The sequence below is a fragment of the Vicugna pacos genome, chromosome 9, assembly GCF_048564905.1.
Source record: "Vicugna pacos chromosome 9, VicPac4, whole genome shotgun sequence".
In the NCBI taxonomy this organism is placed as follows: domain Eukaryota; kingdom Metazoa; phylum Chordata; class Mammalia; order Artiodactyla; family Camelidae; genus Vicugna; species Vicugna pacos.
Genome location: NC_132995.1, coordinates 53,755,007 through 53,774,117, shown reverse-complemented (window position 1 = coordinate 53,774,117; position 19,111 = coordinate 53,755,007). Strand labels below are relative to the sequence as shown.

General features: G+C 49.3%; 1 protein-coding gene and 1 non-coding gene across 2 annotated transcripts in view; one reads left to right on the top strand and one right to left on the bottom strand.

The window, feature by feature from the left end:
* CRISPLD2 (cysteine rich secretory protein LCCL domain containing 2) overlaps nucleotides 1-19,111 on the bottom strand; it is a 100,390-nt gene that overhangs the window by 7,783 nt on the left and 73,496 nt on the right. The window contains exons 18-19 of the mRNA XM_072967849.1: nucleotides 1,263-1,296; nucleotides 205-277 (exon numbers count right to left, since the gene is read on the bottom strand). Coding sequence (XP_072823950.1) covers nucleotides 205-277; nucleotides 1,263-1,296 — 107 coding nt within the window. The remainder of the gene's footprint in view (nucleotides 1-204; nucleotides 278-1,262; nucleotides 1,297-19,111) is intronic.
* TRNAV-AAC (transfer RNA valine (anticodon AAC)) lies at nucleotides 5,841-5,913 on the top strand. Its single transcript has one exon. It is a non-coding gene; the product is annotated as a tRNA-Val (tRNA).

The window sequence follows — 19,111 nt, the reverse complement described above, 5'->3', positions numbered from 1 at the left end:
AGAAAGGGAAATGTAGTCCGGGGGCGGGGGGCTGTAGAACTCTTAGCTAGGGCAGGCAGGGAAGGAAGATCTCACTGGGCTGGAGGTGAGGATGTAAGATCACTGGAGAAGGGTATTCCAGGCAGAAGGTGCAGCAGGTGCAAAGGCCCTGAGTCAGCAGTGTGCTGGGTGTGTTAGAAGGACAGCAAGGAGGCTCACACTTACCCAATTCCATTCTCTGGATGGTCGCAGATGCCTCCTCTCTGTCCTTCGTGCTTCCAGGTTCTCTCTCTCTGCCCTGAGGATGAGTTACAAGTGTCTACATCATGTACAATGCTGTGCTCCCTGCTGGGGATATGGATGGGAAACTGACTCAGGGCCTGCCATCAGGGAGGCTACAGTCTAGTCCAGATACTGAATGCTGGCAGCTCGTGGGCTCCCCTTAACCAAAAACTTTCTGTGGTTTGGCCAGCATTGAATTTAAAAAGAAATTGGTAACTTTTAATTTCAGTATAATTTCAATCTCACCACAAAGTTGTAAGAACAGTACAAGTACACTCCCGTGTATTCTTTATGCAGACTCACAGATTATTTCGACGATGCCCTGTGTCCTTCATCATTTGTGCTCTCTCTACATGTATGGCCATCAGACCCTTTTACCCTTAAATATTTTGGTGTGATGGAAGCAATCTAAATGTCCAGAGAATGGATGACTGGATAACAAAAATGTGATATATATATATGTGTGTGTGTGTGATCTATATAATATATAATATATGAAATTAACCAGCCTTAAGAAAGAAGGGAATCAGATGGCCAAGAATCACATGAAAAGATACTCAGCATTGCTAACTGTTAGAGAAATGCAAATCAAAACTACAATGAGGTGTCACCTCACATCCGTCAGGTGCGATGAACACAGGGCTCACAGCCAGTGCTGGGACGGGGCTGACTTCGAGCCCCGTCCATGGGGGAACTGGCACGTCCCCCAGGGCTTCCGGAGGCTGTGAGGCTCTCCTTATTGTGAGCTGAACTTTTCCCCCGCCCCAGGGTGGCTCTGTTCTCTCATGGTCTTTTCAGACCAGGTATTTGGGAACAACTCAGTGGGGCAGTTCCGGTTTGGGGTTTTGTGGGGTCAAGATGCAGGGAGCTTGATTGCAGGAAGAGGCTCCACTCATCTGGCCACCATGCTGGTGCTAGTGGTTGGCGGGAGACCTCAGGCCCTCTCCCCAGGCTGCTAGAGTGACCTCTCAGCCTGGTGTCTAGCTTCCCCCAGGACCTACCCTTAGAGGTGGCACAGCATCGTCCCACGATGCTCTGTTGGTGAGAAGCGAGACTTAGTGAGTCTGGTCCACACTGAAGGGGAGGGAATTAGCCTCCACCTTTAAGAGGGAAAAGGTCAAAGAAGGTGTGGACAGATGTGGGTTTCTGGAAAAGTTAATACAGAATCAATTTATGATTACCTCCCTCCCCCACCACAGGTATATACTCAGAAGAATCGAAAGCAGAGACTCAAAACCCATTCACGCAGCACAAGTCACAATAGGAGAGGTGGGAACAGCCCAAGGGCCCGTCGACCGATGAAGGGATAAACCAAATGTGGTCTGTCCTGACAGTGAGATGGACTCGGTTGTATGAGAGAATGAGTCAGTCATACACACGACAACATGAATGAACCTTAAACACCTTATGCCATGTGAGAGAAGCCAGACGCAGAAGGTCACATATTGTGACTACTTCACATGGAATGTTCAGAAGAGGCAAACCCATAGAGACAGACAGGAGATTGGTAGTTGCCAGGAGCTGGGGTGGATGGAAAGAGGGAGAAACCTCTCAGTGGGTGCAGGGATTTATTCTGGGGTGATGGGAATGTTCTGGAACAGACAGACATGGTGGTTTACACACTGTGAACGTGCTGAATGCCACCGAGGTGATCACTTTAAGAGGCTTAATTTGATGTGATGTGATTTCACCTCAATAAATTATTTAAAAAACAGCAAGGTCCTACTATAGAGCACAAGGAACCTATAATGGAAAGGAACATGAAAAGGAATATATATAGAGAGATATAGCTATATATATATATATGTATGTATCTATGTATCTATCTCTATATATATCTGAATCACTAAGCTGCACACCCAAAACTAACACAAGATTGTAAACTGACTATACTTCAATTAAAAAATTTTTTAAAGCTATTTTAAAAAACAAGACAAAAGAACCCAGCACAGTTGGCAAGACTGAACTCCAGAGAGACCAGCTGGGGCTGCTGCCGTGGATCAGAGGAGGAGGGATGGGGGCAGAGGAGGGGCTGAGAGAACTTGGGATGTGCAGAAATTTCAAAAGGGTGGCACCACCCAAATGGAGGAGAAGGATGAGATGCCCCAGATTCGGCAGGACATCATTTGGAGCACAAAGGCCCCCAGAAGCTTCTGGAAGGAGGCTGCTGAGATGTATGTGTGTTGGGTTTGTGGTGCCGGAGGGCCTCCGTGGGGCGGAGGCTGCTCACGCGAGAGTCTTCCCCCAAGTGAGTCAGAAGGACGGCAGCTGACATCTATCAGGAATGTCAAGCCCTGTGTCCTGTCTTCTGGAAGCAGCCCTCCCCCGACCCTGCATTCTGTGCCTGGGCCTCGCGGTCAGAGTGGTCATGATCAGCTCCCAGCTCAGCCTGGCGGCAGACGGGGAGTGTGTCTGGGCTGGATGGGGGCGGTGGAGGTTGGGGCTCCCGTGGGCGGTGGGGGGCTGTGCTCCTGTCAAAGGCATGGCTGGGATCCTCTGAGCTGGGCCAACCCCAACAGCGACTTCCCTGGGGTTTGCAGGACTTGCCTCCAATCATTTCTTCTTTTCTTTTTCCTATTATTCTTCCTTTTTATTATGTTTTTTAATTGAAGCATAGTTGATTTATAATGTTGTGTTAATTTCTAGTGTACAGCAGTCATTCAGTTATACATACATATATATTCCTTTTCAGATTCTTTTTCATTATAGGCTATTGCAAGGTATTGAATATAGTTAAGTTCCCTGTGCTCTACAGTAGGACCTTTTTGTTTATCTATTTTATATAGAGTAGTTTGTATCCGCTAATCCCAAACTCCTAACTCATCCCCACTTTCCCCTTTAGTAACCATAAGTTTGCTCTCTATGCCTGTGATTTGTTTCTGTTTTATAAATAAGTTCATTTGTATTTTTTCAGATTCACATAAAAGTTATATCATGTTATTTTTCTTTCTCTTTCTGACTCACTTCACTTAATATGATCATCTCTAGGTCCATCCATGTTGCTGCAAATGACATTATTTTGTTATTTTTTATGGCTGAGTAATATTCCATTGTATAAATATACCACAGCTTCTTTATCCAGTCATCTATCAACAGACATTTAGGTTGCTTCCATGTCTTGGCTATATAAATAGTACTGCTATGAACATTAGGGCACATGTAGCTTTTTGAATTAGTCCCCTCCAGATATATGCCTAGGAGTGGCACTGCTGGATCATAAGGCAAGTCTATTTTTAGTTTTTTGAGGAATCTCCATACTGTTTTCCATAATGGCTGCACCAAACTACATTCCCACCAGCAGTGTAGGAGGATTCCCTTTTTCTCCACAGCCTCTTCAGCATTTATCATTTGTGGACTTTTGAATGATGGCCATCCTGATTGGTGTGAGGTGATACCTCATTATAGTTTTGATTTGCATTTCTCTGACAATTAGCGACACTGAGCATTTTTTCATACGCCTATTGGCCATTTGTATGTCTTCATTGGAGAAATGTACATTAAGGTCTTCTGCCCATTTTTTGGTTGAGTTGTTTGTGGGTTTTGTTATTGAGTTCTATGAGCTATTTGTATTGCCTCCATTCATAACTCTTTTGGGGTTGGAATTGGCCACTTGGCCGTTAGGGCCCCTTCCTTACCCCAGTTGGGGCAGGAATGCCGGGGAGGACCCACATGGGGACCCTCAGGGGCTGCTGCATGCTCTGTGGGCCAGGCTGGGGGATACCAGCCCCTGGCCTTATGAGCACAACCTCACGAGGGGCAGGAAGGGAACTTATGCTGCTGTTTGTAAACCTCAAAAAGCCAAACAAACAGTCCCTCTAAGAAGCCAGGCCCGGGTTTATGGACATCTGGAAAACGTTAGCTAACCTCCCAGTCCCTGCAGATGCCTTTGGTGGTGAGAACGCAGCCCTCATGACACAGGCATGGGTCCAAGCGTGCAGAGGAGAGGATGTCCCCACAGGAGAGGGGACAGGGACAGAGCACAGCGGAAACTCCCCACACCACAGCCAGAGGGAGAGCTGAGAAGGCAGACCTTGCCGGGGTCCTGTCTGACGTGAGGACAGAATGGAGAGCATGGGTCTGCCTCCTGGTTGTCAGCCCAGGTGTCAGGGATGTGTCTAGCTGGTTCACATCTGTCCCTGCCCTGTACATGGCAGAAACAGGAAAGAACTTGTTGACTAAAGGGATGGATCATAGGAAACCCTTGAGAAAGGGTTTTTCTCGACTGCCTTGTTTCTTCTGTTGTAAGGGTATTCAGAGACATGAGAAGGACAGAATTTCTGACTTAGACGTATTTTTGATGCTTTGAGGGAAAAGGAAGTAGAAACCAGCAGAAGCTACTTGTCGAGGGTGTAGTGGACCACTCTTCACATCTCTTTAGCCGCTCTTCAGCCTTAAGAGGCTTGTCCCCTGGGGTAGGCAGAGCCACTCACTGGACTAGGCTGGGGGTAGGGGGCTGCAGGGTCCTGTATCATTCCATAGAACTCTTTCCTGTGATGAACAAATATAAACTGAGGTCTCAGTTTCCCACCTGTGGTCTGGGAACTGTGGTCCAGAATCCTCTCTGCCAAGGTTTTCTTCAAGCCAGCAAGGGTTGAAAATGGAGGTGTGCATCAAAATGCAGATTCTTTACACCAGAAATTGACACATTGTAACTGAATATACCTCAATAGAAAATAAATAAAAAATAAAGATATGCCAAAAGGAAAAAAATGCAGATTCCTGGGCTTTGCCAATTAAGGAGGTCTGGTTTGGGAACCCCAACAGGCAGGGGCTTGAGGAGATCAAGCTGAGGGGATGGTCTGTGGCCTCTCTAGGGAAGGTCCCCAAATCTGGAGGCTTGCGGTGGAGGACCTCCATGAACCACAATTCATTTGGACATCACCTCCCCATGTCTTTGTGACTTTGCCAGAATGAAGATCCTTGGGAATCACGGTGGCCCTCATTAGCATTTAGATAAGCAAAATAATCTGACTCAGCAACAGCCTCTCTGAAAGCCAGGTCTGGAAAATTTACCCAAGAAAAAAAAGTGCAACAAACAAACATGAAAAGAAAGGGAAAAGATGTTTTTTTTTAAAGGCTGGAACTAATTTGGGGGTTCAACCCAGCCGCCCACACAGATTCATTTCAGCTTTTCAAGCGTTATTCTATATGGTTTATTTCCTGCAAAAGCATTTGACAACTATTGTGTCAATGGTTTCCATTTATTCTGGAAAGCCATCTGCTCCTACTTTGGGGAGGTCCGACCAGGCCCCAACTAAATCAAAATGACAACTGGTTTTGATTTGGAGAAATGAAACCCACAAGGAGACAGAAGGGTCAAATACAGGCTGATTCCAGAAGGAACCTTCAATTGGGAATGAGTTACCCAGGGCACCTCTAGGTCTAGGTTTCAGTCCTGCTGTGTGTCTTTGGGCAAATTACTTAACCTTTCTGAGCCCTACTTCCCTCATCTGTAAAATGAGGGCAGTAGTTGGACCACCTCACAGGGAGGTTGTGAGCATTAACTGAGAGGCGCGAGGCACGTCATAAACACTTATGAATGGTGACAATTATTCTTATGAAACAGAAACACTGTAGGGGGAGAGTATAGCTCAGTGGTAGAGTGCATGCTTAACATGCATGAGGTCTTGGGTTCAATCCCCAGTACCTCCATTAAAAAAAAAGAAAAATCAGAAACATTGGACTTTTTCTCACTACTCTTCATATGAAAGAGAACTAATAGCCCCAGCATCCAGTTTGGGGCATGGAGGTGATTTATTACAGAGGAAACAGGTGAAGGGTTTGTTGAAGGCTCACAGTCTGCTAAATGCAGGGTTGTCTTTTGAACTGAAAATAATCCTTTCAGCTGAAAGAAAAGAAATCCTCCTTTAGAAAAAAGTGGTTTGCCAACCTCATAACTTAGTCATTCTTTCATTGCTACAACCAAAAGAAAAAAATCTTGATTAAGCCAGTTCTGTGAAGCTAGTTTTTGGAAAAAAGAATTTTCCGTAAGTAGATATTGAGGCACGATGAAATTCAGGTGTTGGAAAAGGCAGTTCCAGAAAGGAGTGAGAGCAGATTTCTCGTGCATGCTGGGGTCTGGGGCAGTTTGGAAGAAGGCTTGGATTTTGCCTTGGTATGAGGAGGTGGCTGTGGGAGGGCAGGGTTGCTCACCGCCTTGCACAGCTCCTGAGGGTCTGTTATGCTCTGTCCAGTGGAGCTGAGCCCCAGCAGCACCAGTTCCTGGGATGCAATACAAGTGGAGCCTCCCAGTCTTGCCCAGAGCAGCTGGGGCCACCAGGCTGGCTCAGGGAGTCCACACCAACTCAAGTTGGCCAGCTTGGCCAAGGCCCCTGCGGGTCAGAGCCCGGGGAACAGCCGCCGCCAGCCTGGGAAGTTCATCAGCACATCTGGGCGCCCCGTGGCGAGAAGAGAGAGAGGCCAGGGGCTGGAGGCCAAGAGAGTGCTCCGAGGTCAGCATCGGCGAGCCAGCGAGAGAGGGAGCAGGGCCAGGCCAGGCCAGCAGCCCCTGCAGCCCCTGGGCTCCAAGCCAAGCCACAGCTGAGCAGGTCAGACTCAGCACAGGGATGCTGACCAGGTCTCAGGGAGCCCAGGGGTTCCCGGCAGTGACCCAGGCTGCTGCCTGAGGACACAGACTGCTTACTGTGGCTGTGACCTTGGTTGCCTCCCGTAAGGGAGGGGCAGATGAAGGATCAGCGGGGGAGGTGGCAGTGATAAAGCAGCCGGGATGACTTAAGTGTCCGGGGAAGCACCCAGTGGTTCCAGCTTCTCAGCTGTGATGTCCACTCTGACACATAGTCAGGCTGTGCACAAGCCTGGAGAGGCCTCAGGTCAGGGACGCCCTGACAAATTCCAAGAACCTTCCACACAAGTCAGGGCAACTCAAAGAGGTGGCTTAGCAATGCCCTCCCACCCCATATTCATTAGCTCCTCCGCCTTGTGTTTTCAGTTGGGTCCTCCAGTGTATAGAGGAGGTACTCCCAGGAAGCACAAGTCGGTGGGGCAGAAGGGAGGCGGGGCAGGGGAAAGACGGTAGAGTGGGCAACCTGCTGGGGACCCTGTGACTTGGGGTGTGCCTTAGAGTTGTCCCATGTGAGGGGCAGGACTGGGGTTTATACCCCCCAGTTGTCCTTCCTTGTTTGAGGGCTGCTCCCCAGAAATGAACTCCTCCACAAGGTGACCAACCGTCCGGGTCTGCCTGGGATGAAGGGTTTTCTGGACTCTGGGACTTTCATTGCTAAAGCCAGATACAAGTGGATAACGCTACTCTCTGGCCCTTCTAGGGATCCCTGCTGCACACTGAGCTTGCTCTGTGGTCAGAGAACACCTTTGGACGGGGTACTGCAGGTAAGAAGCCGCTGGCCTGAATCACAATGACAAGCTCAGAGGGGACATGGGCAGAGGATATCCAGCAGCATCTGCTACACCAGACCAGTCACCCCTATAAATCTCTGACTGCCCCACCTCCCCACATCCTTTCTGTCGCCTTTCCTTATCCACCAGCCACAGCACACCAGCCAGCCGCTACGTCGCAAACACTCCCGGCAGCTCTGACCTCAGGGCCTTTGCATTGGCTGCTCCCTTTGCCTGTAAGTCTCTTCCCCAGACACACCCATGATAAAATGTAACCTCCATGAGGGAAGTCTGTTGGGTATGATCAGTGCAGTATTCCCAAGGCACAGAAGAGTGCCTGGCACTTATAAACATTTATGCACTAATAAATGAATGAAAATGATCTAAAACAACACTAAGTAGAATAAATGGTCTCAAATGCACCTGGAGATGAGACTCCAGTCACCATGGAGACTGCTTCCTCCAAAGGAATTTGAGGAACAGTCATACAGACGCCCATGAGGGAGTAGGGGTCCCTGACATTTGTTTTCGGCTGCTGACCTGCTGCCTCATTTCCTGTGAGCCTCCAGAAATGCCAGGGTTGTCATCAGAGACATGCCCCAGAACCAGGACTTTCATATTTCTCCACTTTAGAAAATTAGTACATGCAGAACCCCATCAAATAAAACCAAAGATGCAGTTTTTCCTTCATTAAAGCTGGGGTGAGGACTCTAGACCTGCCTGAAGGACAACCCTAGGGGTTTGGGGCACAGCTTGAAATCCACTCACTTGGAGTGTGAGGGTTCTCAGCACAGGGACAGACACAAAGCTCTGAAGAGCTGAGACCAGTGTGTCTCAAACAGCGACTGTACATCAATCAGCTGTGGGTTGTATTAAATGCAGAGTCTGATGCAGAAGGTTTGGGCTGGAGCCAGAGAATCTGCATTTCTAACAAGCTCCCAGGTGATGCTGAGGCTGCTGGTCCATGGCCAGGGCTTCAGGCTTGAGCATTTAGGACAGTTTCCCCTCTCTGCCTGAGTCAGGAAGAGTTTGATTATCTTGCCTGCAGTTTCCACCAGCTCAGTGAGGTAGAGAAGAGGCGGCACAGGCCCTTGGAATCACTGGCAGTGGGAGGAACAAGGCAGCCTCTCAGATACATAGGCCCAAGTGCCTGAGTTAGGGTACCAGATACACTGCTGTAACAAAGTGGCCCCCTAATACACTGGTATAAGCAAGACAGATGCTATTTCTCTCACAGTCCAGAGGGAGGGGACTACCAGGAGGGCAGCTTTCTGGGCTCCAATACACAGTTTTATCTCTGGATCAAAAGTGGTTGCTGCAGCCCCTGCCATCATGTCTACATTCCAGAGAGTAGAAAGGAGGAAAAGGCAAAGGGAGCCCCTGCTCATTATTTTTAGGGCACAGCCTGGTAGGGGCACATACCACTTCTGCTTACACTGTTGGTTAGACTCAAGTCATTTCTAGCTACAAAGGAGGTAGTTTCTAGCTGCAAAGGAGGCTGGAAAGTGAGCAGTCTTATGCCCAATGAAAGCTGAGGCATCTGTCATTAAAGGAAGAAGGTGAGGTGGATATTGGTGACATCTATAGGAAGAGACATTATTATATTAAAACCCTAAACTTGGAGTTGTTTGAATGCTATTCCAACATTATTAGGCAGAGGCTGCCTCCCCCAGCTTTGCAGGTATGGACTGTGTGGTCAGTGGAGTAATTGTCCCTAAAGATATGCCTGTTCCAATCCCCAGAACCTGTGACTACGTGACCTTACATGACAAAGGGACTCTGCAAATGTTACTAAGGACCCTGACATGGAGAGATGACCTTGGGCTACCCCAAGGGCCCAATGTCATCACAAGGGTCCTTGTAAGAGTGAAGCAGAAGCGTCCAAGTCAGAGGAAGGAGACATGACAACCGAAGCAGAGGTTGGAGGGATGCGCGCTGAAGATGGAGGAAGGAGTCAATAGCCGAGGGACGCAGGCGCCACCAGAAGCTGAAAAAGGCACGGAAACGGATTCTCATCCCGAGGCTCCAGAAGGAACCAGCCCTGCCGCCGACACCTTGACTAGCCTGTGAGATCATTTCAGACTTCTGGCCTTCAGAACTGTAGGAGAATACGTTTACGTGCACTGAAGGTGCCGAGTATGTGACAGTTAGCCAGAGAAGCTGTAGGACATTTCGCTGGGAATAAACACCCCACAGCTGAGCTGAGTCCTTCTTTGTGTCCACAGAGCCCTGGGCTCTTAACCGCTCCCACAGGGCCTGCTCTGTTTTAGACCAGGCCTGCAGTGGCCTCAAACGACTCCTTTCTGGAGTCATTCTCCACCAAGCACAGACTTAACTTCCCCTACCCGATAACAGTAATATGTAACCTGGCTAAACTCTGGGCCCTGGGGACTCAGGAAGTTGCAGTCCTCAAAGAACCCTTGCCTTGCAACTACCAGGGAACTTTCAGAGAACATTCAATTGCATCCAATCCAGTCGTCCCTGCAATAGTGCTAGACAACCTCTTTCCTCTCCGTCATGTTCTCTAATAGGATGGTCACAGGCACATCACAGCAGCTGGTCTCACTGACCCCCCAGGCCAGGCTCTGTCCCACTCCCAGGGGCCCTTCTTGCCCAGGCCACGGTGTCGCCAGCACCCAGCTGGACCACAGCTCCTGCCATCCCCTCCCAGAGCAGCACTCAGTCCTCTCTGACTCCGGAAACCCAGTTTTCTCTCACCCTGCATCTTCCTTGAGGATTTCTAATGAATTCTGCCAATAAGCGACATTTTTACAAATCAGTAATATTAACCGAGGACTAATTATGTGCCAACACTTGCCAGCCTTTAAACTTCACAACCGACCTTCAGGGTAAGGATGTTATAATGCACCCCTTGCTCCTGTTGGAGGAAGGAAGTGGGTGGAGAGGTCTGGTGCTTTGCCAAGGTCCCCCTGCTGGGAGGCAGAGGAGCCAGAGCTGGAGCCCCGGCTGGCCTGGCACGGTCTACAGGCAGCTCCACAGCCGGTTCTGGGCTGTTGGAGAAGCTGCCTGCAGAGAACCACATCCTCTTGCCGGCCTGAATGGCTTGCCCACATCTGCTTCCAGAAGGATGGCCCCCAGGCTCCCCTAAGGAGGCCACAGCCCTCTCTCCTGATGGGGAAGATAAATGAAGCTGGTGCAGTGGGTCTGCAGCAAGAGGCAGTAACTCCGGGGTCAGGACTGATGAATTGGCACCTGCCTAGCCTGGCCCAAGGGACAGGTATTTTGGAAACTCCCTCACTCCCTGAAACTCTGGTAGAGAGCTTGTGATGGGCCAGGCCAGGGAGGGGCCATGTGGGGTAACCACCATGCGAGCCCTGCCCTCCAAGAGTTGTCAGCATGGCCAAGAGGCCCACCAGGCCATCAAAGATGATCCCAAGAAACTTTGAGTGCCTCGGCATTCAGGAAGGTTCCGGGGGCAGGGCAGGAGGGGAGGATGGGCAGACAATTAGCAGTCCTGGAGGTGGGAGCAGTCGGAACACCAGCTCCCCATTGGTAGCTCCAGGAGTCTTCTCAAAACACCAGTGGGGATGTGAGGCCTGGGAGGGAGTGACTTCTCCAAGGGCACAGCTGGGACCTGGTGGAAGCTTCTGATGACAACCTGTGCAAAGGCCCAGGGGTGCGAGGGAGCTTAGAGAAGAGGCAAGGCTGATGACATATCTGTCCAGGGTGGGTAGGGTCTGGCTGTGAGACCTTAGGGCCAAACCCACCCCCGAACCTGAAGGCCATGAGATGCTGATGGGAAGGTGTGTGTGTTGGGGGGCAGGGGGTCTGAGACAGAAAGGAAGTTGGGATAGGACCCTTTGGTCCCTGTGGGAAGCACATGTGCCAGGAGCCCCACCCCACCCCATTCCCTGGTGACTCTCCTCCCCTAGGGTGGTGGTCGGGGGAGACACTCTCTCTGGATACCTCATCTCTTGGGACTTGGATGCTTGGTAACATCCTTCTGGACAAACACTTGGAACAGGGTGGGGACATTTTCTTTCAGAGATAAGGTCTGGGCAGGCCTCCCTGGCAGCTGCCTGCAAGGACAGCTGTGGAAATGGAGCCTGCCTCCCTGGGCCTGGAGATGCTGCAATTTTTCTGATGCTAATTTAGCCCCAAGTTCCTGAAGATCCTAGGGGCTTATCCCACCTCTAGACTGTATGATGTATACAGACAAAATCCAGGGGGAAAGTCTGTAGCCTTTAAAAAAAGCAGCCCACCATTTGAAGGGTTGCGCTACTCTGCTGTGCTGGGAAGGCCTGACCTTGAATGAGGGGCCCCATGATAGGGCCCTAATTTGGAGATGGAATTAAACTCAAGTACCTCCTAACATTTTTTTGCTTAGGGATTAATTTGGGAAAAATCAAAACGTACACAGGTCACTCTCCTCCCAGCCATTAACAATAAAAAAATAACTTCAGGGTAACTCATGGGGAAAACATGGCTTTAAAGCAGCTTTTGGGGGATATAATTCACACACCACACAATTCACCCTTTTAAAATACACAGTTGGGTGGGTTTTCAGCATATCCAGAGTCACACAACCATCAATACCATCACTTTTAGAACACTTCATCACTCCTAAAAGAAACCTCATACTCTTAGCCATCACCTCTGGTCCTCCCACCCCCACTTCAGCCCCAGAAACCACTAATCCACTTCCTGTCTCTATGGATTTGCTACTCTGGGCATTTCATATACATGGACTCATACAATACATGGTCTTTTATGTCTAGCTTCTTTCACTGAGCATCGTGTTTCCAGGGTTCATCCCCAAGGTTGCTGCTGATGTCAATACTTCAACCCTTTCGATGGCCAATGTACTATCCCAGTCTGTGGGGAGACCACATTTTGTTTATCCATGCATCCGCTGAGAGACATTTGGGTTGTTTCCGCTTTTGCAGCTGTTGTAACGAGGGCTGCTGTGAGCATTTGTGTATAAGCTTTTGTGTGAACCTCAGTTTTCAATTCTCCTGGGTGTACAAATAAAATTGCTGGATCATACAGTAACTCTATATTTCACTTTTTAAGGAGCTGCTAGGCTGGGAAAACATAGATTTTTACAATTTACACAAACTGTTTATTAAAAATTCACTAACACTTGTTAAGCCTTGATTCTGGCCAGGTTGTCGCTTAATATATTATATTTCATCCCCACAAGTAACTTATTTGGTGGGAACTGTTATCTTCATTGTACAGGGCACGGAGCTGAGGATCAGAGACGCTGAGTCACTGAGGAGGATGGCCCAGCTTCTCAGTGTAGAGCAGGGATTTGAACCCAGGCAAGTGGGTTCCCCTTCCTTCTGAAGATCCCTGGTGAGGTGAGTGGCCTCTATTCTAGTGCCAGGAAAGAGACCAGGCTTCCTTTTCAGCTGTAGATGTTCTCATTTTGGGGAACTGACAACCCAGAGACCACTTTCTAATTCGTCCTCCTGGGAGTTGATCTGGGGCTGGGACACGATGTTATGTAACCATCATTGACTCATTCGTCCATTATGTTAACCAGCCACCTGGCCCAGCTCCAGGGGAGGCCTGTCAGGTGGGGGCCTCTGCTCCAGGCCAACATCCTTACAGCAAACTGCCCCAATCCGGGCTTTTTGGCCTCACAGCAGCATTGACACATGTCTGCACATGAATCAATGTTCCCATCTTGCCTGCTTCATTGAAAGCAGTGGTTCTCAACCCTGAGCTGATCAGAAGCCGCTGGAGGGCTTGTTAAAACTCAGATTGCTGGGACCCAGGAATCCCACTCCTGGGCTTGTATCCAGAAGGAACCCTACTTCAGGATGACACCTGCACCCCAATGTTCATAGCAGCACTATTTACAATAGCCAAAACATGGAAACAGCCTAAATGTCCATCAACAGGTGACTGGATAAAGAAAATGTGGTATATTTATACAATGGAATACTACTCAGCCATAAAAACCGACAACATAATGCCATTTGGAGCAACATGGATGCTCCTGGAGAATGTCATTCTAAGTGAAGTAAGCCAGAAAGAGAAAGAAAAATACCATATGAGATCGCTCATATGTGGAATCTAAAAAACAAGAACAAAAACAAACAAACAAAAACAAAGCGTAAATATAGGACAGAAATAGACTCATAGACAGAGAATACAGACTTGTGGTTGCTAGGGGGGTGGAGGGTGGGAAGGGATACACTGGGATTTCAAAATTGTAGAATAAACAAGATTACACTGTACAGCACAGGGAAATAAACACAAAATGTTATGATAATTCACAGAGAAAAAAATGTGACAATGAGTGTGTATATGTCCATGAATGAAACATTGTGCTGAACATTGGAATTTGACACAACATTGTAAAATGATTATAAATCAATAAAAAATGTTAAAAAAAACAACTCAGATTGCTGGGCCCACCCTCAGAGAGTCTGATGCTGTGCTTCTGGGATGGGGCCTGAGAATCTACATTTCCAACAAGCTCCCAGGTGAGGCTGCCGCTGGGGACCGGCTCTGAGGCATTAAGAAGTCTGCAGTATTGTAGCTGCTCCCTACGGCCGGCCTTTCCTTGAATGAGGTGTCAAGTGCTTCCATCTCTACTTGGGAGAAACTGTGCGTGACGTATGAGGTTCCTGCTTCCCTTGGGACCTCTCTGGACCTCCACCTAGTGGCGAAGCAAGGATGGAGTGCATATTCAATTAGAAGGAAGAAGGGGGGCTGCCTAGACAGGGTGGGCAGGGGTGTTACAACTTATCAAAGTATTAATTTGGACCCCTCCCTTTGTATTTGTAAATTGATCCCCTGTGCTCTGCTGCCCCTAGTGGTGGGCAATTCTCCACCGTTTCCTCTAGGAGGGGCCCCTTCATTGCTGATTGTACGTGAGGGTACCTGCTCCCAGGGCAGGCTCAAGGGCAGGTGCTTTTTCTTGGGAACTGATCTGCTATGAGTTATTTGCACCTTAGTAAGAGTAAGCTCGAGTCCTTGATGCTCCATTCTGGGGGAGACTGTCACTTAAATCCCGAAGCTCATACTGATAGATGGGAAGGTTTTGCTGCTGGCTTTAAGTTTCATGCACCAGAGAAGGAAGGGAAGAATCCTTCTAAGAACCATGGAGAGCAGCTGCCTCGCCTGACCCTGGAATGTGGGAGAACCTGGTGAGGCCCTGCTTCCCAGCTCTGGGAATTCCAACCTGGAGGGAAGGTTGTGCGCTTTGCATCTACCTTACAAGATGCTGACCTCTGGCTCAGCGCTTCCCCTGTGCTCAGCATTACTGTTGCATCTTCCTGCCACTTACAGCAGCCCACCAGGGTCACAGTTACCATGGGGGCTCAGACAGACTTAGAGGCAAGATGAAGTGTCTGGCAGACTCTGAGTGGAGAGGTCAGAGGGCAGTTGGCCCTGGAACACTATGGACCTGCAGCCCAGAGGAGGTAAGAGCTGAAGAGGGGTTGTGGGAACCCACATGTCGATGGCACTTAAAGCTCTCCAGGGAGGGCAGCTCCAAAGAGGGAAGAGGCCCAGGGTCCGGCATCAGAGGGGACAGGAAGGGAGCTGGCCAGAGAGGTCGGGGAGAGAGGGTGAGGACTGTAGGTGCTGACAGGCGGACACCAGCTGGAATTGTGCAGTCTCAGAAAATTCTATGGTTCAATCAGCTGCTTTGCTGGCTGTAGGGCAAAGCCTGACCGCTTTGAAGAGGGGCCAGGGACCCAGCCTGAGGCTCCGTCCTTGGGGTAGAATTGAACTCAGGCACCTCCTTTGTCCTATTGCTTGAAGGCCAATTCTCAAGATATTGATTGATGGCCCATAAAAATCATGTCCATGTCAACGCTGTACACATATGAATTGACATCTTTGTAGATGTGATTAAGGATCCTGAGACAAGATCTCCCTGGATCATCCAGGTGGGCCCTAAATCTGACAGCATTCCTACAGGAAACAGACTAGGAGAGACACAGACAGAGGAGAAGCCACATGAAGACAGAGGCAGAGGTCAGAGGGAGGCAAAGAATGTCTGGGGCACCCCCAGGAGCTGGACAAGGCAGGAAGAAGCCCTCCTTGAGCCTTCAGAGGGAGGTGACCCTGCCAGCACCTCAACTTTGGACTTCTGGCCTCCAGACTGGGAAAATATACTTCTGTTGTTTTAAGTCACCTAGTTTGGGTATTCTGTTATGGTGGCCCCAGGAAACTAACAAGATATATATCAATACCTGTATCTTTATATCTATCAACATACACAGATATAAAATAGATATTCTTCCTTGCATGCATATAACATGTCATATAAAATGGGAGGATGCCATCTGTGTTAGTGTTTTTCAAAGTGTGGTCTGAGGAACCCCTGCATTGCCTGGGGACCTTGTCAAAAATGAAGATTCCTGGGCCCCTCCTAGACTTACGGGATCAGACTCTCTGGGTGTGGCCAAATGGGCACTTTAAACTGGCTTTCCAGGTGATTCTGATGGACCTGTAGACCTGGGGCCCCAGTGGTCCCCTGGATGTGGGTGTGCGGGTGACTTGAGGGCAGGAGGCACCAGGAATGTGTCCAAGCAGAACAGGAGGGACAGAGACAGACTGCCCTGCTAAGGGGAGGTCACCAATGTGCCTTTCTAGAAGCTGGTTTGTGCTGTGGGCCCAGATGTTTGGGGTCACGGGGACCCAGCCCCGCCCCCAATGTAGCTGCTCTTGGGAGGAGCCCTGAGCGCACAAAGGCTGTCTGAGCTCACGCTCTGCACACTCAGCCTTCCTGACGCTTCAGCAGCTGCCCCCTGTCCGGCTGCTCCAGCAATTCCAGGGCCCAGGAAAGTGGCCGGGGATGACATCCCGGGAGCAGCTGGTGGGATGGGCCACAGGGCCATCTGGAAGTTTCCAGGCCTCAGGGAACACTTATGTAACCAGTTCACAGGGGGAGTTTGGATGATGGATTAGCTCGGGGGCTGAGGACAAATGGATGCCCAATGCACTGGGCTGAGGGCTGGGGCGGCACCTCCCATCCAGCCTCTGAAACAGGACCCTCTCTTACCCTCTAGCTCCCCCATGGCCCCCACGTGCTCCATGCTATCCAGGACAGAGGAGCGGACGCCCACAAGCAAGCTCTCCGAGGGCCGGGGCGTCTGTACTGCTTGTCACTCACAGGGCTTGGCACAGGGCTTGGCACAGGCCTTGGCATGTAGTAGGTGCTCAGGAGCGTTTGCTGAGTGAGTGCTTGCATGCGTGAACAGGACTTTTGCCAGGGAGGCAGGATCTGCACAGAGCAGGGCTTCCAAAGGCAGGTCCCCTACCAGCAGCATTCACGTCACTTGGGAACTTAGTACGCATGCAGACTCCTGGGCCCCACCAGACCTCTTGAATCAGGAACTTGGCAGGTGGACAACAAGCTGGGTAACCTTCGGGGGTCCTGGCGCCACCCAGTGTGAGAACCACCGTGTAGCAAAGTGACAGTCAACCGTGGCCAAGTGCTAGCATCACGCTCGGAACTTAGAGCACAAAACCAACCCCAGGCTCCCTTCAGACTGGCTGCGTCAGCCCTGGTCAGGGGCCAGGGGAGGGCTGTTTCCCATGAATCTCTCGGGCCTGGGAAGTGACACATGTTTGGACTCAGATCCTGGCCCTGCTTCCTAACAGCTGGGAGACTTTGGGCAAGTCACTTAAATGCCCTGGGCCTCACTTTCTTCAGTTGCAAACAGAAGACGGTCAAGACAGTACCTTCCTCACAGGTGTATGGGGGTTCACGTGTTCGTTTCTGTCACGTGCTCACCACGGCTTCTGGGACACAGCGAATAGTAAATGCGAGTTGCTATTACTGGTAGCAGTAGTATTACTAGTCTCACTTTTCCCCCAGTATGATCATTATTGCTACTACTACCACCACCACGATTACCATCACTATTACTACTACTCCTACTATGACCACTACCATCACCATTATTACTATTGCTACCATCCCCACCACTGCTATCACTGTTACTATTACTACTACTGTTGATGCTACTACAAGTGTTATGATTACTACTGCTAATACTATTGTATATTGTTACTAGTAACAATCAGAGTAATAGTAACACCATTGTTACTAGTATTCTTATTACTACTACTATTAATACCATTCTCATTATTGTTGTGATTAGTACTATTATTACTACCGTTAGTATTATTACTATTAGTATCATTGCCACTATTGCTATCCTTGCTGCTGCTACTATTTTGTCAAGGGAGGAGAATTTTGTCCTCCAAGTTTCTTCAAGGAGGGACAACGACCTCTCACCTTGCTGACTGAATTCTGGACTACTGGATCAGAAACTCAACCAAAAGTCCTACTACACTTCACAGAACCAATACCCTAAAGGAGTCAGAGTCTTCCCTGGTGCTGCGGCAGCCGGCTTTGAGGTCAGGGTGGGGTGGGGTGGGGAAGCCCTTTTGGAATCACTGGCTGGAAGCCACCAGCTTCCTCTGCGTTTGCATTTGGGAATCAGTTTATCTGCCCTGGAGTGGGGTCACGATCTTCCCCAGATGGTCGGGGGTCTCCTGTGCCAGGCTCAATTCCTCAGGCTCACATTTTAAAACACTTTGTCCTTTCCAAGCAAACAGATGGGATTTACGATGGAGGTGGCTTCCAAGTGGTTCTTCCCTACCCAAATCCTATCTTCTCAGGGCCAGACATAAAACAAAACAGAGCACCTCTCCCAGCTTTTGAAGCCAGGGATAAGAATGCCTCATTTTTTGAAGGGCCCAAGTGTTACAGGAAGATGTCAATCACATCAAGCTGTGATTTGTTTTGCAGGTTTCTTTGGGAGAAAGGGCGAAAATGTAACGTTGAAATTAAAACAGAGAGAGAGAGACAGTGAAACTTTAGCATTCAAAACATAATAGACAAATGTGAATTTAACAAATGGAGCAAAAATCTCCAGAGATGGTGAGGGCTGAGCCTGGCTGGCAGATCCTGGTGGAAATGGGTGAGGTTAAACCATTGAGCCCCAGCGCCAGAACTTCCCTCTCCCTGCTCTGAGCAGCCAGACTTACTCAGGAAAATACTGAAAAACTACCTCTATCAGGGGCATGGACTGTCCTATAATTGATCAAACACACATAGATTTTCACATGTGGTGTCCCCTAGTTATTGTGTATTAGTACACAATCAGCAACGATCATTTGGGAAATGGAGAGAAGTAGAAAGAGGAGAATCCCCTGTTCAGAGAGAAACTCTGTTGATTTTTGGTGAATTTCCTTTCAGTTTTTTTTCTGTACATTTTAAAACAAGGATAATCTTGTACTGCAGATTATATTCGTGTTTTTTTAACTGATGATGACAAAGATTTTTCTGTCCCCCTCCCACCCCAACCTGAGTCACCTGGCCTGGCAGACACCACCTGGTCCTGTTTCTCTGAGCCTGACACCTGGAGGCAACGGCAACCCTGCCTCCTCCGTCTTGCCCCAAACCTGTGAACCCCCAAGTCCTGTCAGTGTTGCCCCCTCAGTATCACTCAACCCACCCACCGCTCTCCATCCCCTCAGCCACGGCGCCCAGAGGTAG